Here is a 14,416-nt window from a genome sequence, read left to right on the forward strand (position 1 = left end):
GGCTGGTAGATTTGCTTCACTCACTAGCCTAAAAAACAATGGTAATGTATTGAGTGGCTCGTAAAATTTGAACATTCACTAGCCATGTAGCCATGAGTACACCTCACAGAGACACATTTGATATTTATCGAAAGTGAACTTTACGGGCTTTTGGACCTTGGTTCGCCTGGGCGGTGTGCACGTGCAGCTTCTCGAAGGGGACGCGCACGTCACGACACTCATGTCAGTCAGATGTAGGGGAGCTCTTAATACATCCATGGGGCGGACCACGAAATATTAACTATTAGGAACAGGGTGAGTGAAAACACATGTTTTTTTTCTATTTGTATTAGATGGATTCAATTGTAAATACATCACCTCACCGCAACAGTTGTTCTTTTGTTGCTTTTAAAAATAGTTTTTAGGCTAACGGTTAGCCTGGCCGGGATAGAATGTCAACAAGCCACCAGACTAGCCGGCTAGCTTTTTAGTTGGCTGGGATGCAGCCGCTACACAACAGTGTTATTGTTTGCTGCAATATAGTTTTTCAAAAGCCTGTTACCTGTTTCGGTTCCTAGCTAGTTAACTTCTGCCCTGAAGCACATTCGCTGAGACCATCGACGAAGCAGTTTTATTAAGAGTTTTTAGCTGCTGTCACAGTTGACAACAGTAGCATGTTTGTGGTCGTGTCAGCTCATGATCCTGACTCGCCCCTGTTGTTGTGGCGTAGGACTCCAACACTGCACTTGTTATACTGTATGTCATAAAACTGATGTATTAAATTAGGTAGGATAATGTTCATGTCCCACGCTCTAGCTGGCAAGCATATAGCTAGATGTGTAGGGCTGGGTATCATTAAAAAATCTTCGATAACTGTAACGTTTACCGTAAATTCAATACCGGTTCCTGAACGATACTTTTTTCGATACCAATTTTATAAAATCCATTTTAACAAAAAGAAATAACAACATTACGGTAACATTTTTTTATTTGTTAGCTCCTTTATACATATGTGACTCACACTGTAGTCAAGCCTCTCAAAATACAACAACACACAAGTGAGCCCTTTCCTAGGATGGTGAAAGCATGACCCGCCCAACTCTGCTTCTGATTGGCTAGTACTCGTTGCCTTTGTTGGTTGGATTGGTTAAGTTTAGGCATGAGGGGTGTTTACTTCATCCGCCAGGAACCAAGACAACGCTTGATTACACTATTACATTATTAGACTCGAGCGGTTGCACGGTTACATTCGGTCTCGACATACTATTTATACACTCATACTGACCGACACTAGACTCATGCACTGGCCTCGATTACATTCGGTAGCCTGATGCGTGGTCTCCTCGTGACAGTCTAACTACCATGTAGCAACATTCACTTCTAACATTTAACTTAATAACTACCAAGATAACATTACGTGTATTTATATGTGATATAATACTTTCCCCTTGGTAATGTAGCCTATGAATTTCCATGAACACAATTCTAAAATGCCTGAGACATAAAGGCTTCTGGGATCGGTTGATAACTCAAACTTGCCGAGAACCTAGACACCTGTTTGATTACATAGACTCATGCATTAGGCACGATTACGGTCTCGTTCAGTAGCCTGGTGCGTGGTCTCCTGGTGACAGCCTACCTACCATGTAACAAACAATTAACTTAACATAACTACCAAGATAACATGACGTGTATTTGTATGTGATATCCATCGATAATGTAGCCTATGAATTTCTATGTACACGATAATCTAAGATGCACGAGAAATAAAGGCTTTTGGGATCGGTTGATAACTCAAACTTGCCGAGAACCTAGACACCCGTTTGAATATAGACTCATGCAGTACCCTCGGTTACGGTCCTTACGGTCTCGTTCAGTAGCCTGGTGCACGGTCTCCTCGTGACAGCCTACCTACCATGTAGCAACATTCACTTCTTTAACATTTAACTTAACATAACTACCAAGATAACATGACATGTATTTGTATGTGATGTACTTATCGATAATGTGTGAATTGCCATGAACACAATCATCTAAGATGCACCAGAAACAAGGCTTGGTTAATAACTCAAACTTGCCGAGAACCAAGACACCGCTTGATTACATTAGACTCTAGCGGTTGCATGGTTACATTCGATCTCATTCAGTAGCCCATTTCCTGATTGATTCTACCACCACTCCAGTGGAGGCGCTAATGAGCTAGATTACTACACACACAGTAGCAGATGAATACCAGCTACACACAACGGCACGAATGAGGTAAAAAAACAGGAGTGTGTCGGTTCATTTGACGTATGGCACTCGATTCTCCCGGTTCAGTGACACGAGTCGGGTTAATTAGCCGGCTCTTCGGTCAGTTCGTCAACACTACTACATTAGCAACCTGTGCCGACAGCGTCACTGCACTAAATCCAACTTGTATTGCTTGCAGTGTTGCGCAGTAGGGAGCGGCTGACTCAAGTGCGACACCTAGTCGTAAAATTCGGTATACCGGTCCTGTCCAGAGTTTGGCGTTGTTTACACCGGCCCAAGCCTATTAGTGTGTCTTGTAGTAAACAACAAAGCTGTAGTCTTTTAGCTCAAAGCTCCAACGAGAGACCTTTGGTAGATATCTCAGTCCTTCACCCCTGTCATTCATCCCTGAAACTAGTCAACCATTACACATCTCCCTTTCATTTGCTGTCAGTAAGGTTCATTTTAGGTTAAATGCAAATGTTGCTCAAACAGCAGTCTTTTCCCCTAGGTATTTACACTGGATCATCAGCGAAGTCAAGCCCACAGACTGTGTGGCTGAGAATTCAGAATGTTTCATTTCCTATTCCCCAGTAGTGATTTGCATTTCCCTTTAAATGTGTAGTAAATATCTATTTTTGCATTTCTTCCTCTTTCTAGGTTAAATTGACCCTGGTCTGCCACGTGGTGTGGAGGCCTTGCTGGGTGGGAGGAAACATGATGAGCGGGAAGAGCCTGCTCCTGAAGGTGATCCTGCTGGGTGACGGTGGAGTGGGCAAGTCCTCCCTAATGAACCGCTATGTTACAGACCGCTTTGACTCCCAGTCCTTTCACACCATCGGCGTGGAGTTCCTAAACCGGGACCTGGAGGTGGATGGGCGCTTGGTCACTCTTCAGATCTGGGACACAGCAGGCCAGGAGCGCTTTAAGTCCCTGCGCACACCTTTCTACCGAGGCGCCGACTGTTGCCTGCTCACATTTGCTGTAAACGACCTGCAAAGCTTCCAGAATCTCGGCTGCTGGAAGAAGGAGTTCATGTACTACTCGGATGTTAAAGACCCTGAGCGGTTCCCTTTTGTGGTGCTGGGCAATAAGGTAGACATGGAGCGGAGGGAGGTGGGCGAGGACGAAGCACGGGCCTGGTGTGAAGAGAACGGCTGCTGCCCTTACTTTGAGACCAGTGCTAAGGATGACACTAATGTCACAGCTGCGTTCGAGGCAGCTGTCAGGGAGGTTCTGGCTGCTGAGGACCAGATTGACCATGCACTACTGAGTAGTACTATCGATCTCCATGGCAACCGCAAAACCTCTCGCACGTCTTGCTGCTGATTGGTCAGGTGTGAATCCACCTTGTCTTAATTTATTTCTCTGAAACCTGCCCATGGCAGTTTTCAGAGTCAGTCAGATATTGTTAATGGTACACATACTGTAGGTACAAGGTATTGAGTACAGTATCCCCTAAACATAATGTGGATAAGATGCAGCTGCCCTGAGGAGGGCTGTGTCAATGATTCAGCTGAATTATTGCTCTAACCAAGGTACAGGCACACTGTAACAGGCACACTCATCCTTTGTACTATGTCTGCTTTCAGTAGTGTTGCACAAACACATTTTTACCCAGCGTCAGCTTTGTCTGCCTATGCAGGAGTTGTATCAAATTGTGCTTTCAGAGCATTTATTTTAATTCAAATGATTAAACTGTTAAATAATACAGTGGATGAGAGCATATACCAGTCCTCTCTTGAAGAGCACACTCTACACAAGAGCACACTTTGGCACATCAACATACCGTTGTTCTTGGTACTGCTCAACAGTCCATCCATGAGCGTATTTTCCTGGGTTTTAAATGGACTTTGAATACAACATCACATGTTCTTGTTATCAGATCCTTCAGCAAAAGTGGAGCGCTAATGTATTTTCTGGACACAATCCAGGCAGATATTATGCATGAGAAGCCCCAACATCAGTATGATGACCAATATGATTTGAGGTACGAGGAACTTAAAATACTGCTGCTGCTTTAAAAAGCAGGATGACCGTGTTTGTCTTCGATGGGAAGGGAACTGTAAACTTTCATTTTGCAGCTCTGACTGTAAGCATTGGGTACATGCTAATGTGGTGCCCTTATTCATTTGTCTATTATATGTATTACCACTGCACTACTGTGTAGCTGGATGTGGCAGGTGTACGAGCTAGGTATTAATAGATCACTTTTATTTCCCGTGATTTATGTACATGGGCCTGTTTCAGTGTTTCTCGAAGTTAAAACATAATACTGCTTTTGCTGCTGTTGTTGATAAACCGCTGTTTATTTTTCTGTGAAGCACATTTCTATCTTCCGATGTGTTTTTTTTGTTTGTGTTTTTTTACAGACGTGTGATATTCTGTTCGATCAAGGGCTGATTTCAGTCTGTTTTCCTGATGTATAGAGGCGGTTGTAATTATCAGAATCAACAATCATTTTCATAATTATGGCATATTTGTAATCTCGTGCCTGCCTTGTTGATTGCGTGTCTGGCCTCAACATTCCAGTCCTTTAACCTATTCTGAAGGTCTCCTGTGCTTTCCTGATATATTAGTCAAGTCAAGTCAATTTATTTATACAGCACATTTAAAACCAACCTAGGCTGAACAAAGTGCTGTACAAAGTTATATTATGTTATAAAAACAAAGACAATACAAATATAGATACAATGAACATCATACAAACAACACACAAATGTCCCTAAACTAAATCATACGACAAAGAATAAAAATGTGTTTTAAGACGAGACTTAAAGATCTTGGCAGTAGAGGAGGACCTAATATGAACGGGAAGTTTGTTCCAGAGTCTCGGGGCCACAACGGAGAAGGCACGATCACCCTTTTTTTTCATTCGAGACTGTGGAATAGCTAAAGGGAACTGATTAGATGATCTTAGGTTCCTGGAGGAGTGATGTACACACACTTGAGGCTAAGGCCTCTTTCACATTGGCTGCGTGGCGTGAGCGTGGCGTTTCTGTTGCGTGTCAGGTGCGTGGCGTTTTCTATGTCTTTACACACCAGAAAGGTGTCTGATGCGGCGCTGCTGCTGCTAGCCTTGTCTGTACACATGTATGTTTCCCATTGATAAAATACACTCAAGCAGTAGTATACATCATGTTAAACATAAATATATACTGATTTAATTACAGCAAAGACGTCGGCAGTATTGATGGCAAAATAGGCTACAGAATATATAGTTCTGTATTGACAGGTGCAATATTTGAAAATCGATAATTATTATTTTTTTAAATGACATTTATATCTGCATTTATGTCAAAACCTAGAGACTTTCAATTTATTAATATGCATTTGTGTCAAAATTACATATAAACATCTTTTCATATTCTATTTTGCTTGGAAATGCTTCCAACACGCTTGCGTGTCGCGTGAAAAATAGGCGTCGGTTCTATTTCTAGCATGCACGCGTTTTCGGCGCGGCTCGAGCTGCGCCTGAGACGTGCGTGTCACGCAGGCAGTGTGAAAGCTCTAACCTGGGAGCCGAAATAAAAACAGACACGCCACGCAGATGACACGCTCAGGCCACGCAGACAGTGTGAAAGAGGCCTGAAGTCCCCAAATTTTTTCGAAAGTTCGTCAACTGAATTTGGGGGGCCAAATGCCTTGTGCCTGGTCTGGTCATTCTAGGTCTCAGCTGAATGTGAAATAGCCTGAACACAAGGATAGGGTCATTACTACTAATGCGTTGTGCAAACATTAGTATCACCTCTTCTGTCCATTCTTAACAGTATTGAGTGAAACGTATAACTAAATATTCTGACAACTTAACAATGTTTACTCATTTCAGCTGGATGGTACTTTAATTTAAATGTTTTTAAAAACAGGCTCCCTTTGGTTTTACTGCTATCAGAGGGCATTGTTTTTGCCTGTATGGTTTGAAAAAATAATGTGCTGATATTCAATGCTTCAAACTAAGTTTAACATGGTCTAAAATCATTCTCATCAGTATTTTGATTGCTGCTGAAACAATATTATATTGTGCTGTCTACTCAAACAACTAAACCTGTTGCATAAATAAGATCAAGTGTTTTCATCTTCTGAATGCACAGTCACCATGATTCTTATTATAATGCATGTTCTCATACCCTCTTTTTCTGTTTTGTTGGAGGTCTTGTGTATTCTCTCAGCCTGAGATTTGCCTTTCAAGTCAAACATTGCATCATATTTCAATGTGTGCAGACTAATGGTGAACATTGCAAGAGCTTCACTGTGAAAGTATCTAATCAGGTACGGTCAGATTTACTTGTTACATGGTTCTTTGGTTTAATGTAGGCTTAAAATAAACAGCTTGTTCATATGATTACTGTAAAGGTGTGTTGAGTACTAGTACTCGCAGCAATATGAGAGAAACTTTATTAACTGTGAACTGAGTAGGGCATTGTAACAAAATCAAGCTGGTAGCCTACATTACTTCAAAGCAAAAATAAGGGCTGTTAGCTTATCATGTGTCAGCGTTAATGTTTTCTGGATTAAACTGAATACTTTCTCTTTACTGTACTATTTCAGTTTTGATCCATTCAGATAATGTAGCCTACCTATAGTTACCTGAGAATCAGTGGGTACTTGTATAAACTGGTAGCATAACCCTACAGTATGTTGCTCTCATGATGCTGTCTCATCTCACTGCAACCCTGTCTTGTCAGTATTTTTTTTAATGTTGCTGTAATATTTAAGAATGTAAAAACATATTTCTTTGCGCTGTCCATATTAATGGCTTATGTAAATTGCAAAGGGCATCATTTTATATTAATGTACAAAATGACACTGAACGTCTGTCTCACCCTCAGTGCTCAACCCATAAGTGTGATTAAAGCTGTGTGAAAGTTAGACTGTTCATCTTGATTACGTGTTGATCTAATGGACAACTTCCCTTAACTCCTCTTTTTGCACTACAGAGGATAAGACTGGTTGTGCCAACATGCTGGCAAAGCGATGAATACTCTCCAGTGCTTGGCTACAAATAAAACATGCAACATATCAAATGGAGACACTATCTTGTCTGTGGTTTTTGTGCTCATGCCTTGAAAATTCATTAAACGTATGTGCCTTAAAAATGACTATTTTAAAAACTAAAATAGGTCACTCAAATTAATCAGAACACCTCAGCTCTCCACCTTTTAGCAGTCTTTTCATCAGGAAAAAAAAAAGCCTGAATATTTGCAGTAATAAGCAGCAGTGTTTCAACAAAGCATTACTACATTTTTTAGCACAATCATGAGTAAAACAGGTCTTGAATTTTAATCCCCAAATGCACTTTGTTTGAATTTCATCACACGAAAGCTTAAATGTCATTGAATGACCAAGTATATGTGGTAACCCAGGACACAGTGAACATTGTTTATTCCCTCTTCATTAAAAAGTAAATCAAGCATGCACCGCATATGGTGAAATCAGACCTGGGCAGAAAAAAATATATATATCATGTCTGCCATTCAACCTGACTTAAGGAAATATACAGAAAGTATAGATTCTAGAGACACTGGTCCAATGCAGAACATTATACGAGATACATACAACATATTGGACTGTCATGGCTCCCAACTGCATTTGTGCCATTTTACGACTTTACATGACACAATAGCCTATATTTTAATGAAAACAAAATAATGAAGGGAATCAATTTACCAAGTACTATACAGTTGTACACTTTACAAAACAACAACTGTGATGGTCATCATGAAGAGCTCCTGCTGCGAAACTGGAGGCGCTGTCAGGAGATGTCAGATGTGTTTGAAGGGTATGGAGAACCCAGTGTCCCCCCTCTGTCACTCTGCAACCTTCCATACAGGTCATAGACTCTCCTCTCCTCTTTTGTCTTGTGCATCAGCTTCCTCAGGTACACCTGGTTCACAGCCAAGTGCAGAGAACAGTGCACCTGTGGACACAAGAGGAGAGAATACAAAACACCTTGGCCCCTAGTCATGGCAGAAAGCCAAGGATGGAGCACCAGTTAAACACTGTGATACTACACCACCAGACACCGCACTTCCACACAGACTACAAACAAAGGTTTTCAGAGGCACTCTGCACAAATACTTCAAAAGAATATTCTTTTTATTATCAAATTTTACCAACACAAAAAAATAATCATCAAACAGCCAGCTGCCATTTGACAAATCCACCACTCAGAGCTGGGTAAAGCTTACACCAAATGGAATAATCTACCTATTATGCTGCAAAGGCATTTGTTAGTAATACCCAAAGTGTAAAAGTAGTAGTAAATTCAGCTACAGTAAGTAAAAAGATGTGTTATACAATAACTACAACAAAATTTCTAAAGAATAAGAGACAAAACAAAGCTGTCCTATCTTTATAAAAGTACCTCAGTCATGCATTAACAGCAGGGGGGAGTCGCACCTCAACAATGTCTAATAATACGAGGTCACTCGATAAGTTAGCACCTAGTGCTTTTGCCATCTCAAAATTATGAGAAATGATTTTAGACCTTTCTAGATCAAAACTAAACAAGTATGTCCCTTTGTCAGAAAGAAACTATTATTTTAAATTCCTTCAGTCCCCCTCACTCTGTCTGACTCCATCACTTCAATTATTGAGAGGGAGGTGGGGGTCATGCAGCAGCATGTGGATGGTGTGTGTGTGTGTGTGTGTGTGTGGTTGCTGTCCCAGAAGAGCTGCATTGAGGCTTTAGAGAGGTCTTACCCTCTCTTTGTCTGGACAAACCTCTCCCTTGACATGTAATATAACCCTTAGCAGAGACCCGTAGCGCAGGTGGCCCCCACAACTGGCTCCTTATTGTCTAGCTTTTAAAAATGGGCATGACTCCATTGTTGAGGCTTTTCTCCAGCCCGTGAGAAAAGTCCTGAGGTCAGCGTGAGACTGCAAATGCATGCTTGTCTGCCACCATGGCAACCAGATGTGAAGGATGGTAGCCATGGTAACCTATAATCCCTATTCTCTGCAACAGCTGCATTCTAGCAGCACATGTATTGCAGATTCGTGGTTATTTCTTACATATGTTAATTTATTAGTGCTGTGTTATTTGTTATTTTGAGTGCAAGGGGAAGCAGAAATGAATTTTAGACACGAAGGTCAGCAAGCAAGAAGAGGAATAATTTACAAATATTTTGGTGACATGGCATAGGAAATACTGATTAAGACTCACTGCATGTACATGCAGCAGACGAACCTCACACACATAAAAAAAACAAAAAAATAAAACAATAATACTCTTTCCAACAAGAGAAGTAAAAATACAAAGAGTCCATGACCAGAGGTGGTTCTGTGCAGATGATGTGGGAGGAGAGAATTGTTGCAGTCCCTTTAAATCCCCATGTTGGTGGTGAAGTAGTGATAGAGCAGACAGGAAGCTGGTGAGCCTAACACCGTGCACCTATGCCCTTTCTCCCCAGATACCGAAGAACCGCAAAGTTATAGGTGGTTGACACAGTATAGGTCAGCTATGGAAGGACAAGCAGAGACAGGGAGTGTCAGAAAACAAGTAAAGAGGAGAAAAATACACAAGAAACTCTAGAAATAAGAAAGAAATTATGATTAACTGCTAATGGCATACATTTGATAACAGATACCATCTGTATAACAGCTTCTGTAATGGAGCATGAGAGTATAATGGGAACCATTTGCCTGGCTGGAAAACCACCAGACATTACGGCACTATTATGATGTTTGTGTCTGCTGAGAAAGAGGAACAGAGAGCAATAGTACAAAAATCATCAGTCATGGAGGCCTAAGATGCCTCACCGCCTACACTTTGAGCGTCACTAAGTCACATGAGCCATACAGTATAACGCTATTGTACCCCACTGTGGAAGCGCAGCCAAATTGGCCCCAGCTGAAGCATAATCACTCACCAGAGCCAAGAGAGTGATGCCTGCACCGGCGAAGGCAGCAATGTAGAGGTCATAGGTCATTTGGTACTGAAAGGAAATAAGAGATTTGCATTAGTGGTGACGACATGTGTCGTCAGTTCATGTCAGGCAAATAGAACATGACTGCAGAGTGGCAATTAGTCCCTGGTTCTTACCTCTCTGGTCTTGCAAACAGTGGACAGAGTCATACCACAAGCTTTCCCTGGCACTGCATTCCATGGCAGGAGCCCTGTTCAAAATCAAATTCCTTTATTCAATTCTATCTCTTAAGCACAGAGACAATATTTTTCTCATTGTCCACAAATCATATGAAAAGACCAAATGCAACAATGTTTTTGTTCGTTTTTAATACTTTTTGACTTCCCTACTTCCCAAAGTGGCCTTTTCATGGAATGTGTTGATATGATTATCGAGAGCCTCATTTGTTGCCATCAAAAGATGTCGTGTTACCGTATTGTCTTGCATCAACACATAGCTGGTTGATACTCGCTGGGGTCTCAGTCAGAACATCAATGGTGTGGCACGTGGCATCCATGTTATAGAAGAAGTAGACAGGCAGGGCGGAGAAGGCAAACACCAACAGCCACAGCACAGCAAGTATGTATGTCATCACAATAAACTGTAAGAGGAGGAATAAACATAAACTGATGCACATAATCTGAGTGTATATATGAGCAGTGACTCAGATAGTGAACACATTTACTTTTTCTCTGATTAGCTTTACTTATTATCTCACTCTCTATTCTCCTCCTCTTCTACCAACCACTCAGCCCCCCCACCGCTCAAACACACACTGTATGCTTATCTTTGCATGTCCCCAAAGATTTTTAGCAGCTTTAAGATTTTCGGCTCAGCACCCACCAGGGAGTGATATGTGTATTAATCCCATCCAATCTCTCCAATCCCCTTTACTTGTCCCACTCCGGGCCCTCTCACCGAGGAGCTGAGGCAGCGGCCACACATGGTGCTCCTGAACTCTCCAAAGGTTTGCTTGGCAGCGCTTGTGGTGTAGAAGCCCTCGGCCAACAGCACGATGCAGTAGAGGAAGAAAAAGGAGGCCAAACCATAGATGACATACTGGAAATATTGGATGCTAAGAAGAAAAGAAAAAAAGGAAAAACTCAGGGTTACAAAGAACCTAAACCTTCTGAATAGACACTAAATCCCAGGAAATCCCATCACAAGGTTAAAAAGATGTCACTCTAATGATGGAAGCTCAAATTTACCACTCACATGTAGGCGAGGGTGATGTAGTCCTGAAGGTTACGGGCAAAGTAAGTCTCGATGAGTCTCTCTGTCTCTGTGAGTGCCTGGTGCCCGCAACCGCAGAAGAGGGCAATGCCAGAGAAACACAGCAGTGTGGCGACCAGAGAGCAGTATGGCACCCCACCCAAACAGCGCATACAGCAGTCATAGCAACCTGTTAGTCAAGACGCAGCACCATGAAAGTCAGGGCACATAATTAACTGATGCAATATGACAGACAGGCTTTGTTCCAATGTAAAAAATGAGCCTAAGCCCAGTACAATGTAGGGTAGGTGTTTTCTTGTAAAGCATAAGACAGTGAAGGAAATATAGAATTGAATTTGTGCTGCTCAAAACTAGGGTTGCAACTGATACCATTTTCATTATTGATTAAATTGGTTAAATGTCAACCGCAGTTTCTCAGAGCTCAAGTCGACGTCTTTGAAAGTCTTGTTTTGTCCTACCACTACCCAAAGAGATGCTTGATAATGATGATATTGCTGAAATTAATTTTCTGTCGACCCGCAATAATTCAATCAATATTTTTCTGTTATGCTGGATGATTCACAGAACTTCCTGTCAACAGTTTCCATAGTGATAGTTGGATTATCCAGAGCAGGAGGAACTCTGTCATTTTTTAATGGTGTGAATATCATGCGGAATTCAATTGAATTGGGGTGGAGGCAGAAATCTTAGAGATCTCAAAACCTGGGCACACAAAACTGAAACTACCTGCATACCTAGATAACAACTAGAGGTAAATAAGGTTTCATTTAAAAAGCTGAATTAACGTTACTTTGACCCTGTGGACCGAGCCGCAGCTGTTTACACTTTCATTCCCTTACATTCCCTTATACTTGGCAAAGCTGTGCATTCTGCTTAATAGTCATGTGCTGTTTGAATGGATGCCAAAGGGCCAAGGGCATGGGGATGTGCCTGCTCTGACCCCGGCTCGCACCCTGACTCCATTCACCACCCAACATGGAGAGTGTGAGAAAAGGGGGAGGACGGAGAGGAGAAACAAAGTGAAAGAGAGAGAGAGGCTGCTTTTGTGACTGCAGAGACAACACTCTTTGTCTCGCACCATCATGGGGGTACAAGGGCCACCAATGTCAAGCAAACAAAGGCCAGAGGAACCTCTATGCTTGACACACACACACACACACACACACCCTTCTGGGGAGACATGGGAACAAGACAGTGATAGTGGGGAGCTGTTTGTGCTGGAAAAGGATGGAAAAAGCAAATCTATAAACAAACAATGCAACTGTGTGCATGTGTGCCATTACACGCTTGCAAGCGTGCATCCACACAGACACACGCACAATGGAAGCAGACAGACTGGTTGGTACCATTACAGTAAACACAGATGGCAGGAGGGGCAAATAGATAGCTCTTTAATTGAACACTTCTACATGGCTGTGTGTAGTGAGAGAGAGGCAAACTGGGATTACTGTCATTCAGATGGCATAGTTTTACTGTGGCATGGAAGAGGGAGTTTTAAAAGATAAACTGTGAGAAAACTAGCAAATAACAGACAGATTGTTGCAGTGTTGTTCTATTAGGTAGGAAATAGCTGCATTAAAAGTAGGTCACAAAAGGATTCAGAACTTTAAACATCACACAGTCCAGCCAGTATTAGCCCACACGCCTTGAGATACACCTTGTACCAATGAACTAATTAATGACATCACCAGCCCGAACAAAGAGCTGAAGCCCTCTGAACCAAGCTGCCCAGGCTCTCTGTGACTCAAATGAAAATACACACCTCGTTCTGGTACAAAATGCAAAGCTGAGGACAAGTTCGGCTTTTTAAAAATTGAGAACGATTACGACCGAAAGCAAATGCGACAAGGCTCCTCTGAAAGTAGCCCTGCCATCTCGAGCATGAAATAAATCTCATATTATATCAGTGGAGCATCAGCCGGTGAGTAGCCGACCTCTAAAGTGACAAAAAATAAAACCTTGATAACTTCTGATGCCCTTTCACAGTCCCATTCATATCGGCGTGCAATCACATGAAATACAATGCAGATTTGATAATGTGACGTATTCTATGTGCTAAAAAGCTAATAAATGGCTGGAGTTTCTTACCCATGTCTGGAAGGATGCGTTCAGGACCTGTTGGCTACTGCTGCCTGCACTGCAGCTGGTCCGCTGATGATATGCGCAACTGGTCTCCAGCCCCCGTATATCAACCTCAACTCGCTTTCTGTTCCCCCAACAATGGACAGACCCGCTGATGACTGCAAGTGCAATCTTAGAGAAACAATGTCGCTTTTCAATGAACTTCAAGGCGGAGAATAATGAGGAGGTCAAGGTTCTTACGGTCCTCAGTTTATTGTTGACGCATATAAAGAGAGCAACTTGCAACTTCTTATGCAAATACAGAAGAGGGAACGTTTCTCTCTCTCTTCCCTCCCATATTAACAAACATTTCCTCCTCTGTGAGTTGGCCATCACGCCTCAAGGGGATAGAGTCATAGGTTGTTCAAGGCCTTCTGCTTTAAAATCCCATGGTAATACGTTCAGCCTGATAAACAAAACCAGGGATCATGCAGATGGTCTATGGGAATGATGAGACCTGTTTGTCCATGAACAGTAAAGGTCATTTGTATGAAGTTACACCAACAATACGAGCCTGTAGACAGTCAGGTGATCCTTTTACACTTAAGAAATTGTGAGATACTATCAGTTTGACTGCAGTGTTTGAGATACAGTACTGAACATAGAAAGATCCCAGCTGGCAAAACTGATATGTGCTTTATCCTTTATCTCTTAAATGGGTCTATTTACTTCTGGAATGTTCCTTTTATTTATTTATTTTTTTAAAGCAAAGTTTAAAGTGGCATTCACAGACCATGAGTATGTTCAGGTTATAGATAGTATACACAAACGATACACAATACAAAATAATCAACAGTTGAAAAGGGTCAAGGTGTCAAAGCTCAACTTGAATTGAAAGCCAATGCATAGTAATGGGTCTTAAGCAAGGACTTGAATGTTTCAACAGTCCAAGATGTTCTTATATGAATAGGTAAACTATTCCAGAGGTTTGGAGCAGCCACTGC

The 14,416-nt window shown here is 41.8% G+C and overlaps 2 protein-coding genes across 3 annotated transcripts; one reads left to right on the top strand and one right to left on the bottom strand.

Annotated features, from left to right (window-relative positions):
- The first annotated feature begins 151 nt into the window (after window positions 1-151).
- On the top strand, window positions 152-4,890 carry rab9b (RAB9B, member RAS oncogene family). Its single transcript, XM_031319685.2, has 2 exons — window positions 152-294; window positions 2,872-4,890. The coding sequence occupies exon 2, from the start codon at window positions 2,929-2,931 to the stop codon at window positions 3,538-3,540; it is 612 nt and encodes a 203-aa protein (XP_031175545.1). The 5' UTR covers window positions 152-294; window positions 2,872-2,928; the 3' UTR covers window positions 3,541-4,890.
- A 2,577-nt stretch (window positions 4,891-7,467) lies between these two features.
- Window positions 7,468-13,710, bottom strand: plp1a (proteolipid protein 1a). 2 transcript variants are annotated; one of them, XM_031319733.2, is made up of 7 exons: window positions 13,440-13,710; window positions 11,334-11,520; window positions 11,037-11,193; window positions 10,551-10,719; window positions 10,256-10,329; window positions 10,083-10,148; window positions 7,468-8,128 (listed from the first exon to the last, which is right to left on the bottom strand). In XM_031319733.2, exons 1-7 carry the CDS (start codon window positions 13,441-13,443, stop codon window positions 7,964-7,966), a joined length of 822 nt encoding a protein of 273 aa, XP_031175593.1. In that variant the 5' UTR covers window positions 13,444-13,710; the 3' UTR covers window positions 7,468-7,963. The 2 variants fall into 2 exon arrangements, with proteins under 2 accessions (XP_031175593.1, XP_031175594.1); XM_031319734.2 differs by lacking the exon at window positions 7,468-8,128 and adding an exon at window positions 8,287-9,671 and having other exon boundaries at window positions 13,440-13,706.
- Window positions 13,711-14,416: the final 706 nt, after the last annotated feature.

Source organism: Sander lucioperca, chromosome 1 (assembly GCF_008315115.2).
Source record: "Sander lucioperca isolate FBNREF2018 chromosome 1, SLUC_FBN_1.2, whole genome shotgun sequence".
NCBI lineage: Eukaryota > Metazoa > Chordata > Actinopteri > Perciformes > Percidae > Sander > Sander lucioperca.